General features: G+C 41.6%; 1 protein-coding gene across 1 annotated transcript in view; it reads right to left on the reverse strand.

Annotated features, from left to right (window-relative positions):
* Positions 1 to 16,545, reverse strand: part of CELSR3 (cadherin EGF LAG seven-pass G-type receptor 3) — a 121,867-nt gene that overhangs the window by 78,283 nt on the left and 27,039 nt on the right. The window contains exon 2 of the mRNA XM_070738412.1: positions 8,089 to 8,721. Coding sequence (XP_070594513.1) covers positions 8,089 to 8,721 — 633 coding nt within the window. The remainder of the gene's footprint in view (positions 1 to 8,088; positions 8,722 to 16,545) is intronic.

Consider the following 16,545-nt stretch of genomic DNA (forward strand, 5'->3'; position numbering starts at 1 on the left):
TGTGTCATTATGCTCCATCGCTTGGCCAATGGAGTGAGAAAGAGAGGCTAGCAGCGGTGGCACAGTGGTTAGAGTGCACACTGCAGGCTATTTCAGCTGACTGCTAGCTGTAGTTCAGCAAGTTCAAATCTCACTACCGGCTCAAGGTTGACTCAGCCTTCCATCCTTCCGAGGTGGGTAAAATGAGGACCCAGATTGTTGGGGGCAATAGGCTGATTCTGCAAACTACTTAGAGGGGGCTATAAAAGCACTATGAAGTGGTATATAAGTCTAAATGCTATTGCTATTGTTTTCACCTGTAAGGAAATTGCCCAATAACTTGATTGGGGGAAGAATGAAGCTTGACTGGATGAGATGGGCCAGAATAAAGAAGTCTGAATACAGAAGCAAAGATCCCTTAAGCCACTGCTACAACATATTATTGATTAGATTTTTATGCCACCCCTGTCCGTAGACTCGGGGTGGCTCACAACAATAACAAAGACAATATAAGAACAAATCTAATAATTTTAAAAAAACACTAAAAACCCCATTATTAAAAGCAAGCATGCACACAAACATGCCATGTATAAATTGTATAGGTCCGGGGGAGATGTCTCAGTTCCCCTATGCCTGATGGCAGAGATGGGTCTTAAGAACTTTACGAAAGGCAAGGAGGGTGGGGGCAGTTCTGATCTCCGGGGGAGCTGGTTTCAGAGGGTCAGGGCTGCCACAGAGACGGCTCTTCTCCTGGGTCCCGCCAAACGACACTGTTTAGTCGACGGGACCCGGAGAAGGCCAACTCTGTGGGACCTAACCGGTCGCTGGGATTCGTTTACATTACTCCTGGGCAGGAGATTTAATTTGATTACAACTTGGATTGAGCCTTTCACATCTTGAAGGTTCTAACAAGGGAGCACAGCTAGTGTCTACTTTTGACTGAAGAGCATTTCAATCCCCTCCCAGGACACTGTGGCAAACCTCAAAGTGGCTTTTTTGGGAAACAGGGGACTTTGGAAAGGACCATGGACAGCGGTGGACTACTAGCCAGAACGCTAAATTGAGCTCGCTGCCATGGCTCGGGAGGGCTTGCGCGACCAGCACGATTTTGCTTCTGCACTTGTGGAGGTAGCAAAATCGCGCAGGTGTGCCCATGTTTCAGCATGTGCAGCAGCAAAAAAACCCTCACCAAAACACCTGTGGCTCCGTGCATGATTTTGCTACTTCCACAGGTGCAGAAGCAAAATCGCGCTGGCCCCGCAAGCACTTACGAGCCACAGTAGCAAGCGCAATTTAGCATTCCGGCTAGCAGCCCACCGCTGACCACGGAGTGTGAAATTGCGGAATTGACCTACATTTTAAAAAGTTCCAAGCAATCTGAGAAGGTCTCAACAAGCAACAATGGACTTTATCAACTGTTAATTGATAAGATACTAGCAGCCTGCCTCATAAGTAATCTGCAGGGCCAATTTATTTCGCCTTCCTAGTCATCTCCACCTTTCCCATATTGCTACAGGGCAGCCACTCCGTGTAGTATGAAATGCAGCTCACGACAGCTGATGCCTTCTCATCAAATTTGTTAGTTGGACAAGGCATTACCAGACTCCCTCTTGTTTTTAGCCTCTGTGGACTAATGCAGCTCTTTCTCCTGTCTAGGATGGTCCATCCTCTTCCATTAAGTGCACAGTTTATGGAGCAGTGGAGGAGGAAGGGGCCACTGGTCTAGCCAGCCTGCTCGGCTGAATTAAGCCTGTCGATCAATGGAATGACAGATGTAGCAGCCCGATGACTGTCCTTTTAAAGAGACTGCTCAGTCTTATGGGGAGGGGGAAGAGACACACATGTGGGGAAGGGAAAAGGCTGCTAGTTTCTCAGTTTGGTAAGACTCAATGAATTCAATAGGTCAATAGCTTAATGTTGTTTAGTTCTTTACCTGCCTGGGCTATGCAACCTATTATATATCTGCACCTTGATTGTTTTCTACTTGGCTTTAGACAGGCAGCTATACAAATGCTTTAAATAAATAAATGCAAACAGGGAAGTTCCTAATTAGAGACTTGTTTTGTTTTCTTTTTTTCTTATTAGGTTTGCAAAGGTTGAGAGAGACAAATTGCCCCCTAGAGCCCTCTCTCCCTCCATCTGGAAACTAGATTTGCTTTAAATCAACTGCAAAAAAGTTAGTTTGCAGATGGTTATGGGAGACAGTTTACTAAACCCAGAACAGCTGTATCATATCTTGCAAACAAAGCAGGCTACCCAATTCAAAGCAGAATTGGGTAGCCTGCTTTGTATTGCAGAATACATTGCCAAAGGAAAATACATAGGTCAGGTTCTGTGTCAAATTTCACAGATAGTAATGTCCTTCACACACACACACACACACACACACACACACACACACACACACACAGAGAGAGAGAGAGAGAGAGAGAGAGAGAGAGAGTTCACAGGATGAGAGGTAAAAATGGCTACATGTAAAATGTTTTTACTAATTAAAGCAGACAATTGGGGAAGAGAAAATGGCACTTGGAGACTGATCTCCAGAACCATCAGATGTTTGCTTTAATAGGCAAACAAGTAGATCATCAGGGGCGACAAACTTGCGTCATTATGTCATCGTCATGTGTTGTATCACAACTTTTTTCCTTTCTACTAAACTGGACCTGGGCGTGGGCAGCAGGTGAGCCATCTTGCCTGCGGGCTTCAAGTTTGCAGTCTTGTAGTAAATTAAACATATACTGTATCTTGTACTTTCCTTTGCTGCTGCATTAGTTGTTATGTTAGGGCACTCTATAATGCCCTAGTTAGACCCCACCTAGAGTACTGCATTCAGTTTTGGTCAACATACTACAAAAGACATTAAAACTCTAGAGAAAGTACAGAAGAGAACAACCAGAATGATAAAAGGACTGGAAACCAAAATATATGAGGAATGGTTGCAGGAATTGGCATGAATAATCTAGTGAAGAGAAGGTACAGAAGGGACATGATAGCAGTCTTCCAATACTTGAGGGGCTGCCATACAGAGGAGTGGATCACACTGTTTTCCAAAGCATCAGAGGGCCAGACAAGGTTCAACAGATGGAAGCTGTCCAAGGAGAGATTCAACCTGGAAATAAGGAGGAACTTTCTGATGGTGAGAGCGATCAACCAGTGGAACGGCTTGCCAGTGGAGGTTGTGAATGTCCCAACACTCGATACTTTCAAAAAGAGATTGGACTGCCATTTGTCTGGGCTGGTGTAGGGTCTCCTAATGAAGCAGGGGGTTGGACTACATGACCTACAAGGTTCCTTCCAACTGTAATAAATAAATAAATAAATAGATGTCCTCTACAAACAAAGGTCAAAGTACCACAAAAAGAGGTATGCACCCTGTGGAAAACCAGAAGTACAGTCATCTCATCAAGGTGGTTGGACAGCCATTATGGCTTATAGATCCTACTTTATCCCCATTACAGCTTACCTTGTTGCTTTCTTAAAAGTTGTGCTCTGCTGCCCTTTTGCTCTTCTACCAGCACTGGCTATTTGATAAACCCCAGCTTCTTTGGGCAAGTCTAGAGAAAGCTTGTCACATTTTAAATGGACTCTTCCCCACCACATCCTTTTTTTAAAAAAGTTGTCAAACAGCATATTGGCCCTGTTTTTGTTCCTCTTGCACTGGTAGACAAGAAAAAATGGAAAGATGGCCAAGATTTTTCTACTTGTCCTTTTGTGCAGGGGAACATGTTAATTAGCAGAATAGGCTACAGAAAAGTCAAATTCAGAGTAAATTGGTTATGAATGCCGATAATGGCATTTTTCCTCTTTCATAAGAAATAAGTATACAGTGAACAAGTAGGTAAAAAATAAACAAGTTTATGCCAGAAGGCTTGAAAACCAACAATATTGCTAAAAAGAGCTTGGCTGTATTAGCCCAACTAAGTATCAGTCCTCAATGTATGACCACAAATAGCAATAGCAATAGCATTTAGATTTATATGCTGCTTCACAGTGCTTTACAGCCCTCTCTAAGCGGTTTACAGACAGTAAATGAGGCGAGAACTTCTCTTGCTAAGCATTGCAGTCACTAAGTAAATTGCATTCCAATTTACTTAAGTGACCCAACCATTTGTTTTTTTTTAATGCCAAAATCATTAAATGAATCACTGTGATTATTACATGACTCAAGCTCCCCCCCACCCCACTTTGCTTGTTGCGCGCTCCTTGAGAAGATTGCAAATGGCAATCATGCCACTACAGGAATGCTGCAGTGACATGATTGGTTATAAGTATTAGAAATGGCCATGAGTCACTTTTTTAAAAAGCATGCTCATAAATTGGAATGTTCATTAAATGAATGGATGTAAGTCAAGGACTACCATAGAAACATAGAAGATTGACGGCAGAAAAAGACCTCATGGTCCATCTAGTCTGCCCTTATACTATTTTCTGTATTTTATCTTAGGATGGATATATGTTTATCCCAGGCATGTTTAAATTCAGTTACTGTGGATTTATCTACCACATCTGCTGGAAGTTTGTTCCAAGCATCTACTACTCTTTCAGTAAAATAATATTTTCTCATGTTGCTTCTGATCTTTCCCCCAACTAACCTCAGATTGTGCCCCCTTGTTCTTGTGTTCACTTTCCTATTAAAAACACTTCTCTCCTGAACCTTATTTAACCCTTTAATATATTTAAATGTTTCGATCATGTCCCCCCTTTTCCTTCTGTCCTCCAGACTATACAGATTGAGTTCATTAAGTCTTTCCTGATACGTTTTATGCTTAAGACCTTCCACCATTCTTGTAGCCCGTCTTTGGACCCATTCAATTTTATCTATACCTTTTTGTAGATGAGGTCTCCAGAACTATAATCAACTGATAATCAATGTTCATTGACCTAGTAGTGACCAACCTGGTACACCTGGGAAGTCCCAGGCAGAGGGAGGAAGGTGGCTATCTTCCTCCCCAGCAGCTGATACCATATTTTTCAGAGTATAAGACACACATCCCCTCCCCACAAACAGGCTGAAAATTGGGCGTGTCTTATACTCTGAATGTAGCTTTTCTGAAGCTTTTTTCCCCAGCCCTAACAAAGTGTTAAAGATCTTCCCAGTTTGTAGGATTTTTTCATTGCTATTCTGAAGGTTTTTTTCCAGCCCTAAGTCTTTTCAGGCTTGTTTTCATTGTTATTCCCTCTGAAAAAGTTTTTTTCCCAGTCCTAACCAGGGGATAAAATGATGTGCTGAATCTGGCCAGACTAAGGACGCTAGCCAGATGAATACCTGGTAGGTAGATTTTTTCGTTATTTTCCTGCCCCCAAACTAAGGTGTATCTTATACTCCGGAGCGTTTTATACTCCGAAAAATATGTTATTTAAGGTCTGTTCGGAAACTTCAGATCGTGCAAAATGCAGCTGCGAGAGCAGTCATGGGCCTACCTAGGTATGCCCATGTTTCACCATCACTCCGCAGTCTGCATTGGTTGCCGATCAATTTCCGGTCACAATTCAAAGTGTTGGTTATGACCTTTAAAGCCCTTCATGGCATCGGACCAGAATATCTCCGAGACCGCCTCCTGCCGCACGAATCCCAGCGACCGATTAGGTCCCACAGAGTGGGCCTTCTCCGGGTCCCGTCAACTAAACAATGTCGGTTGGCGGGCCCCAGGGGAAGAGCCTTCTCTGTGGCGGCCCCGGCCCTCTGGAACCAACTCCCCCCGGAGATTAGAACTGCCCCTACTCTTCCTGCCTTCCGTAAACTCCTTAAAACCCACCTTTGCCATCAGGCATGGGGGAACTGAAACATCTCCCCCTGGGCACGTTTAATTTATGCATGGTATGTCTGTGTGTGTGACTGTTAGCATATGGGGTTTTTTAAATATTTAAATATTTTAAATTTGCCTGATTGCTTATGATTTGTTTTTACATGTTGTGAGCCGCCCCGAGTCTTCGGAGAGGTGCGGCATACAAATCTAAGTAATAATAATAATAATAATAATAATCTTATATCAACTTGCTTCAGTTTTGCTGATACTGAAACTTCTTGTTCTTTTCATTCCTTATTTCTAGTTGTACTCCTGAAAAAAAAATCACTCAACCGAGGATTCTCCCTCCCCTGCCCCCAGGCAATACCATGTAAAGGATTAACTCAGCAAACAGAAACTAATTATGGGTGGCAGTTGGAATTTAAAATTGGCAACTGGCAGGTACTTTTGCTGTGAAACATGAGACAGATTGCAAACTGCTGAAGACGCTTTCAAGGGAGACTTAGAAGTATGAATCTTATCCTGCTAACGATAGCATGAGTGTTTCTATTCCCCTAGTACTTTACCTTCACCCTTATAATAATGAATTACCCAAGAAAAACATTTTTGCTAAGATTTTGAGTAAAGACAATTTTGTCCTCCCCCCCCCAAGAGTAAAGCTTGTTACTTTTCCAGTTCACAATTAAGTCCTTGTGTAACTTAAGTACCAGCCAACCCGTCCTGCTCACTGTAATGATTGGAGATGAAATTAACTTATGAGGGCAGATATTATTGCTTCTTTATTGTTGGCTGGGTAAGGAGCACAAGTTAAACCAAAATAAAAATTAACAAAAAGAAATATTTTACTTATATCTTTCTGTTCCAATGTTTAAATCTGCAGAAAGTCATATTACAACCCTTGGCTTTTGTGGGATTGCTTTAATCAGGGTGCAAGATTTGCTTTGCATAGTGCAAATATGCTGGCTCTGTTAAGAAGTGTTATTGCTAACATGTTGCAAGCTGCCCTGAGTCTAAGGAGAAGGGTGGCATAAAAATTGCATGAATGGACGGACGAACGAACAAACAAACAAACAAACAGTTGTGTTGGAACCATGATTTGCACAATGATTAGGTCTATAAGAGACTCCAATGGGGAACAAGGATTGGTTGGGATGGCTTGCGATAACTCCATCCACAATACAATAGAGTATATTATGGTTCTGTAACTTGATGGTTTTAGAAGTGTCCTTAAAGACATTTCAATCACTCACTTCTCCACCCCAAAATACCCAGCAGAAGCCAGCCCAGCCCAGTACATTGATCCCTTTGTTTATCAACATGGCATAAAAACCATCAAATTGCCTGAACCAATTATAGAAGCCCTTATATTCATTTTTTTTTAAAAAGCAGAAATCTCCAGTGGTCACCATAGCTCCTGATTTTACAATAAGAGCAATGTTATCTGGCACAATTTGGTATAACGGTGTTCCCCTGTAGCCAGACTGGCTAGGAAGTCACATGAAAAGGATGCAGAGTTTACTCAGCTAGAAATACTCAATAAGACTTTCTGTACACAGAAACAAACCATCAAAGAAAAACAAAACAGTCCTCCCTACAACAACCAGTACCTGAAAAATCGTGTAACAAAAAATTCAGTTACAATTCTATCATGAATGTTGAACAAATTCTTGAACATGAAGAAAGACAACTGTGCTTCTTACCATGGCTGCATCTTCCTCTTCATTAATACATAACTTAATTAGCTTCTGCTTATAGCAGAGGTGGGTTCCTACTGGTGCACCCTGGTGCAGTGGTCCAGTAATGGCCCACCGATCGCGCAATTTACGCACGACCACTCTAGTGCTGTTTTTACTGGGCTGCCAATCCCCCCCCCCCACAATTTTTGGGATTTTTTGCTTCTGTGCATGCATGGAAGCAAAATCGCAGGAGGGGCCACTCACCTACGCATGATTTCTGGTGACGTTTTGCTTCTGTGGAAAATCATGTGAGGGAATGTATGCGCACAAGTGTAGCCAATGTGAGCACTCACGAAACACTGCGATGCGCAGGCAGTGCACTGGTATGAAGGTAAGACGAACCCACCTCTGACTTATAGGTATCAGATACACATCAAAAACCTTCACTTGCTAATTGATTTCTGATCCTCTCTTTCTACCAAAGAGTGGTAGAACTAGCTAATTTTTAAACTAGTTGCTGTAGAACTAGCATTGCTGGGGGAACTACCCAAAGTGAGCAGAGGCTCTCCTTAACGGTGGGTGCGAAGCCTCTCACACACAAATAGAGCCACTAAACAGGGAAGCATTTTTGAAAACTTGTAACCAATAGCCCCAACTCCAAATCCCCCTCCAAATTAAGGCCTAACCTGTGAAGTGCTGGCGACAGATGCAGGTGTAGCCTCCTTCCTTGCGGGTGCAGATTCCACTGTTGAGGCAGGGGTTGGAATAGCAGAGGTTAATCTCCATTTCACAGTAGTCGCCAGTGAAGCCTTGAGGGCAGCGGCAGCGCAAGCCTGTGATAGGGTGGATGGGCCGGAAGAGGGTGGACAGGGAGGCGATGAAAGGAGACGAGCTGTCGAATCTGAGCACCGAGATGCACTTCATGTAGTTTTGGCAGGGCTCACGGAGGCAAACGTTGTCATCGAAGGGCAAGACTTCCAGCATGGAGACCGAGGTGAGGGTCATGCGTTTCATGTACAGCTGTTCCTGAAGCTCTTCTGAACTGAAAAAGTGGCCACTCCGGGGCGACATTGCTGAGAAACTGACGTTCAGCACTTGTCCTCCGACGTCTGTGTCATTCTGGATGTTGAAGATGAAGACATCCTCCTTGGGTGTGGCCAGCACAGTAGCCACGCCCTCCAGAAAGCTGGCGAGAAGAGGTGACAAGAATCGCTCCTCCCACATGTTCTCTAGGCGCACTGTGATACTGTTGGCCAACATGTCTTCGGTGATGACAATGACACGCAGGACACACTGGGCCGTCACGCTGTGGATCCCATCTGCAAAATGGAGAGGGGATTAAAAATAGTGTTCCCAAAAATGTTCCTATACAGGCAGTCCTCAACTTACAACAGTTCACTTAGCGACTACTTGAAATTTCTTTTCTTTTTTTAAGGAATCCAACTTGACTTTTTACTTAGAACAACAGCCCCCCCAAAAAAACCCCACAATGCAATGGAAAAAGCAAAATGTGAATATAAAACATGGCTATCCTGTTCATCCCCCATCTTTCTCTTTCTTGTATACCATCCACTGACAATGGCATTGAAATGACTATTTTCCCACAATTACGACCATTATAACAACCATGTCCTGGGGCCATGTAATCAGGTTTTACAACCTTCTGACAAGCAAAGTCAATGGGGAAACCAAATTCCCTTAACAACTGCAGGGATTCACTTAACACATGTGGCAAGAAAAGTCGTAGAATGGGGTAAAGCTCACTTAACAAACTTCTCACTTAGCAACTAATGTGGGACTCAGTTGTGGTTGTAAGTTGAGGACTTACCTGTAGTACAATTTAGTACACAAAAACATGAAGCTGTCATTTGTCGTACAACCAACTGAAACTTTTGTATTAATTTTTCATATGGTGAGACCAATCACATGATGGGAAAATATATTACGTTAGCCCCAAGCTAGCACCCTGCCAAGAGTGGAATGTTATTCAAACTCAACCAGTTCAATTTTTGGTAGTTTTCTGATTATTGGAATTGTAGATGACTCATCAGGGCATCTACCAGGTTGGAGAAGGCTGGCATGTGCTGTCTGGATATACAGAGCTATGCGGCAGGACTTCACATCAGAATTTATAGTGTGGCAATTTAGGAATCAGTGCAGAGAAATAACAGAGACACTTTTGTAGAAAACAGTAGTAAACAGTTTTAATCAAAATATCTTCTGTCTTAGTCTTCTATTTACAGGAACAAACTTTGCTTTAACTATATGCAGTAAAGCTTACTTACATGTAGATACTAAACCAATCCAGGTTTCTCCCTATCAACACTACAGATCTAACTCAGTAATTAACTCACGCTCAAAACTGCTCCAGCCAGCCAACTAAAAATATTACTACCAACAACAGCCACAGCCAACAGCTAACAATCATTGCAAAGTTGCTTTGCATTTTATAATTTTCTGGCCCAATCAGGTTGCAGTTTACACCCTATAACTCAGCATTCATTACTGTTTAACATGCTTACATCCTTCTTTTATCTTATATATGGTAACATACTGTAATGGAATATCACCTAGGATTGAGCTAATCCTTGACATGTGTTTGCCTAGACAAGTCCAGCTAATGCATGTGATGACATGGATTTCATGGATAAAATGGTCAGGCTTTATAGTGTTTGCAAAGTTGCAGCCCTATGATAATTCGCCTTCTCCGGGTCCTGTCGACCAAACAATGTTGTTTGGCGGGCCCCAGGGGAAGAGCCTTCTCTGTGGCAGCCCCAGCCCTCTGGAATCAACTCCCCCCGGAGATTAAAACTGCCCCCACACTCCTTGTCTTTCGTAAATTACTCAAGATCCATCTACACCGCCAGGCATGGGGGAGTTGAGACACCTTTCCCCCAGGCTTTTTTTTATATTTATGTTTGGGTATGTATACTGTATGTTGTTTGCTTTTTTAAATATGATAGGGTTTTACGTGCTTTTTAATATTAGATTTGTTTTCGCTGGAATATTGTTTTTATTATTGTTGTGAGCCGCCCCGAGTCTTTGGAGAGGGGCGGCATACAAATCTAATAAATTGAATTGAATTGAATTCTCTTTAAATGTGCCCTAGGATTATGATTACCACACTACACTATTTCAAAGTCTTTGAACAAACACTGCTTTAAAGACTGGCAGACTATGGAGAGAGAGAGAGATATGTATAGGTTGAATTGTCCACATCAAACTGAGCTGAAATTGTTATATACATTTTTTAAAAAAATATGATCCCCATTAATGACCTTCTAAAGTCATTAGCCATTGTGCTAATACAGCAATAATGAAGATGGGTTTTATATCACAATAATGGTTGGGTGATTTAAAAAAAAAAAAAAAAAACTAATGGAGAAATGGCCTATGTATAGAAAAACTGGTGAAAGAGACACGGGTGGGAGAAAACAAACAGCTAAAATAAATAACTATATAAATATACAGTATATTCAAACTTACCCAGAACTGATAAAGAAATCAAGGGAGACTAGTACAGACCTATTTCAAGCTATTTAGCTCTCATCAGCTAACCATTCCCTTCTAGGATTTGAAGTTTGGCTGCTTGCCTTGTTAGGCAGTGCTTTTACTCCCTCTCGTATTTGGGTATACCATGTGACTCAAGAGAAAAAGAATTATTTATATTTATATGTATCAGTGATGGGTTGCTACTGGTGCTGTAGGCCAGGGTTTTCCAACCTTGGCCACTTGAAGATATCTGGACTTCAACTCCCAGAATTCCCCAGCCAGCTTTCGCTGGCTGGGGAATTCTGGGAGTTGAAGTCCAAATATCTTCAAGTGGCCAAGGTTGGGAAACACTGCTGTAGGCAACTGCACACCAGTAGTGGCTGCCAGATTGCGCAATTTGCTCTGGTGCCAGTCCTTTGGGCGCTACCATCTTTTCTCTTTAATTTTTGGTAATTTTTGCTTCCTCTGCATGCGCAGAAGCAAAATCTCATAAGGAGACACTTGTGTGCATGAGATCTCGCTGATTTTTTGCGTATCTGTAAAATATCATTATATCTTAAGTTCTCTGATTAGAAGGATCACAGAGGAAATAAATCAGATAAAATGCTTCATCTGCTCAAAGGACAAAAAAAGAATGCATTTTTCTACATGACATTTTGTGTGGATTGGCTCTTGTAACTTTCAGAGCCCAGTATTATGTCCACTATAAATTGTTAGTTAAAATGATGGAGACTCTACTCAAAAAGAGGATAAATCAGCACCTAAAAAACAATAACTTATTAGACCCAAATCAGCATGGCTTTACTGAAGGCAAATCATGTCAGACTAATCTCATTGATTTCTTTGACTATGTCACAAAGGTGTTGGATGAAGGTGGTGCCGTGGATATTGCCTACCTGGACTTCAGCAAAGCCTTTGATACGGTTCCACATAAAGAGCTGATAGATAAATTAGTGAAGATTGGACTTAATCCCTGGATAGTTCAATGGATTTGCAGCTGGCTGAAGCGTAGACATCAGAGAGTTATTGTTAATGGCGAGTATTCTGAGCAGAGTCAGGTTACAAGCGGTGTGCCACAAGGATCTGTTCTGGGTCCTATTCTTTTTAATATATTTGTGAGTGACATAGGGGAAGGTTTGGTAGGGAAGGTTTGCCTATTTGCCGATGACTCTAAAGTGTGCAATAGGGTTGATATTCCTGGAGGCGTCTGTAATATGGTAAATGATTTAGCTTTACTAGATAAATGGTCTAAGCAATGGAAACTGCAGTTTAATGTTTCCAAATGTAAAATAATGCACTTGGGGAAAAGGAATCCTCAATCTGAGTATTGTATTGGCAGTTCAGTGTTGGCAAATACTTCAAAAGAAAAGGATTTAGGGGTAGTGATTTCTGACAGTCTCAAAATGGGTGAACAGTGCAGTCAGGCGGTAGGGAAAGCAAGTAGGATGCTTGGCTGCATAGCTAGAGGTATAACAAGCAGGAAGAGGGAGATTATGATCCCACTATATAGAATGCTGGTGAGACCACATTTGGAATACTGTGTTCAGTTCTGGAGACCTCACCTACAAAAAGATATTGACAAAATTGAACGGGTCCAAAGACGGGCTACAAGAATGGTGGAAGGTCTTAAGCATAAAACCTATCAGGAAAGACTTAATGAACTCAATCTGTATAGTCTGGAGGACAGAAGGAAAAGGGGGGACATGATCGAAACATTTAAATATATTAAAGGGTTAAATAAGGTCCAGGAGGGAAGTGTTTTTAATAGGAAAGTGAACACAAGAACAAGGGGACACAATCTGAAGTTAGTTGGGGGAAAGATCAAAAGCAACATGAGAAAATATTATTTTACTGAAAGAGTAGTAGATCCTTGGAACAAACTTCCAGCAGATGTGGTAGATAAATCCACAGTAACTGAATTTAAACATGCCTGGGATAAACATATATCCATCCTAAGATAAAATACAGAAAATAGTATAAGGGCAGACTAGATGGACCATGAGGTCTTTTTCTGCCGTCAGACTTCTATGTTTCTATGTTTCTATGTTAGTGTTATAACCCTTTTATGGTGCTGACTTTGCAACCCTATCATCAAATGGGGAGCTGTTTCTTAGGACGTGCCCCTGACATCGAAATCTACAATTACGAAACCAATGAATTGTTCACTTTATGTAAGATACGCTATTTCCATTGATTTTTCCTGCCCACCTATGGACAGGAACATTGGTTCCAAGGGTCTACTTTTCTTCCAAAATACAACTCAATGACAATCTAGCATATACGAGAATAGAACAGAAATTCCCAGACATAGACTGAAGGTTCTTCTCTCATATAGAAGCAAAGACTATTGGAATGGAGGATACACAAGAGAAATGAGTGTAAAATATTAGCAATTAATTTTGTGGTTACCCAAACTGTCAACTCAAAATAAACTGACCCTGGCTTGCTGATCAGTAACTAAGGGCAAATTCTACAAAAGTTCAGTTATGAAAGTTTTTGATTCTTCAAGTAATTTAAATCAAAAGACATTTTTCAACTGTACATTTTTCATGGCCAGGGTATATTTTATTGATTCTCAGCAAAGGGCTGGGGAAATTTACAGCACTACAGACGTGTTTTACAGCAACCCCCTACAAGAATTTGCCATTCGCTACTGAACTGAGTGCTCCATCTTCAGACATAGTAATTTCTATGCAGTTTGTCACTTGTCTTGTATAGAGAATGGTTCTTCTCCTAATCACATTTTCTTGCCTAAGGATTGCTGGTTGGAAATTAAATTTAGAGAGGGGACATAGAATGTGCCAGGATAGGAGAAGCATAGAAAGTCACACTATTTAGACATTCCTAGATTTGTAAATTAATATGAACTTTGGATAAACTAATTTAAAAGTCATATATTGACTACATTTCAGACTAATATAAAATGGAAATAATCAGCCAGATGGTTTAGTTCAGCAATCTCCAAATTAAGAGCCAATGCGATATAGTAGCAAAGATAGCTAATGTATTAAATTAGGATCAAAGGAATGCATTTTCCATAACCAGTAGATAATATTATCTCTGATTAATCAGTCATGGTAGGTAATTAACCATGCCCAATTAGTCATTCCTTTGAGATGTATGTTTTGAAAAATTCATGAATCTAACCCAACCGTTTTTGACAATTTGTCTTTAGTTTTATTATTTTTCTAAATGTACATTGATGTAAATTGATTCTCATTGTTAACCACTAGGTTTGTTGTCAAAATAAAAAATGGAAAAACTAAAGTATGTTATTCTTTTGAATCAAAAGTACTTAAAGATGTAGAAAATTGCTTTGGCCAAAAAATAAACAAAACAGCAAGAGCTTAAACGTTTAATTAAATATTGTTTTATTTAAATATGTTTTCTAAATATCTCAATATGTTTATCTAAATATATTTTCTGCCAGATTAACTTTGGATAGAAATATTTAATAAAGGTGTTCAAAACATATACAGGTTTTCAACAAACATACACCTGTGTGTAGGCATCTGGGTGTGCAGGTGCACATACACACACATATTCATATTGGTATTTATTTTGAAATGAATATATTGTTGTACATAAGCTTCACGTCAAATTTTGTTTGTTCAGCAAATAAACAAATGAAAAGGAATAAGAATAGCAAGCTGTGAATGCGTAGCGAATGTGTGCACTGTAGATTGCTTCTTTGCCCTTCTGAGGCCTTAACTTAGCTCTGCATCTCCAGGGCTACTTTGTGCAAGGAAGACTATGGACCAAGTCTTTCCAAAGCTCTGCCAACTAGCCTGTGCAGCAATATATACAACAGGGCTATCAACAAAATTATTTAGGAGCTCTCCTAAGGTGTGAGTCCTGGACCACTTTCTGGGGAGTGCCATTGGATAGAGCAGGAAAAACCTCCCTTCTTAAAATGTCTGCAGAGCTTAGTGCTGGCCTCCAAACACGTCATTGCTTGAGATGAAGAAACATGCTGGATCCCTCCCTTAACTTTTGACAATGGAGGCACTTTTTTCAATGCTGGTGATGGGACCACAGCTTTCACTTCTCTGATAGGCTAGGTCAGGGGTAGGCAAAGTTGGCTCTTCTATGACTTGTGGACTTCAGCTCCCAGAATTCCTGAGCCAATCATGCTAACTCAGGAATTCTGGGAATTGAAGTCATAACAACAACAACAACAACAACAACAACAACAATAATAATAATAATAATAATAATTTATTAGATTTGCATGCTGCCCCTCTCCGAGGACTCTGAGCGGCTGTCGGAACATGTCATAGAAGAGCCAACTTTGCCTACACCTGGGCTAGGTAAACAATGCTAATCAGGTCAGATGGAATTCTCAGCTGTCTTCATGCATACCTTGCTTCTCTCTACCTGCATCTACTGCTGAAGTACGGCGAGTATAAATATAAGGTTAATGTCTATACAGCAGTGATGACGAACCTATGGCACGCGTTCAGCGGTGGGCTACAAGCTGGAACGCTAAATTGTGCTCTCTGCCATGGGTCGTAAGTTCTTGCGGGACCAGCGGGATTTTGCTGCTGCACCTGTGGAGTTAGCAAAATTGCGCCCGTGTTTCAGCGAGGTTTTACCTGTGGCTCCCTGCGCGATTTTGCTACCTCCACAGGTGCAGCAGCAAAATCACGCTGGTCGTGCAAGAACTTAAGATCCGCGGCAGCGATTGCAATTTAGTGTTCTGGCTCATAGCCCACCGCTGCACGCGTTCCACAGGTGGCACATGGAGCCATATCTGAGGGCACGTGAGACGTTGCCCTATGCCAGCTCCGGTGCACATGTGCATGCTGGCCACCTGATTTTCAGCCTCCTTTCATCCATTTTCACTCTCCCTGGGGACAGCAAAAATGGCCCAACGGGCCAACAGGAAGTTCAGAAACAAACATCTGGTTAGCCCATTTGGCCATATTTCGCCATCTCCAGGCTTCAGGAGTCCACAGGCTTCAGTGAGCCCTATGAACATGCACTGAGGGCAGCGCAGGGGGGTTGTATGCATGTACAGAGGGCAGCACCAGGACTGTGCGCATGGGCATGTATGTGAGCATGCACAAACCGAAAAAGGTTTGCCATCACTGCTAGAGAGATTTTTAGTCATCCAGGTCTTGGTTGTCCCAAAGGTGCTTTTTCAAGAGGCAACTGGCCTTTCTTTGAAGACATTTCACCAAGATCTAATAGATTAGGTCTTCAATGAACTTCTCTGTCTGCTTTTAGACTTCCTTCCTTCCTTCCTCCCTCCCTCCCTCCCTCCCTTCCTCACTTCTCATTCAAGAAACCTCTTCAGTTCTGAAGAATTAGGTAGCTCTGAGCTGAAGAAGCTTATTGGATGAGAAGCGAAATGTCTTCAAAGAAAAACCAGAAAGTCCAGTTGCCTCTTGAAAAAACACCTTGGGGGAAAAGATAAGGCTAGTTCCTGAGGCAGCCTTAGACCAGACGGAAGGCTAGTAGTACAAGTATAACCAGAACATTGGTTTTACTTTGTCTGAAATGCCATTCTGATGTTCTGCTTTTTGAGTGGCTATGTGCACAGTAGCATCCTGTTCCTTTGAGAGCGCGGGACTCTTCCTTTGCTGGGCCCTTCTCTGATAATTTTCTCTTTATGCCCATAACAATACTTGACATCAATCATTGTGGGG

This window comes from Erythrolamprus reginae, chromosome 2 (assembly GCF_031021105.1).
Source record: "Erythrolamprus reginae isolate rEryReg1 chromosome 2, rEryReg1.hap1, whole genome shotgun sequence".
NCBI classification, from domain to species: Eukaryota; Metazoa; Chordata; class Lepidosauria; order Squamata; family Dipsadidae; genus Erythrolamprus; species Erythrolamprus reginae.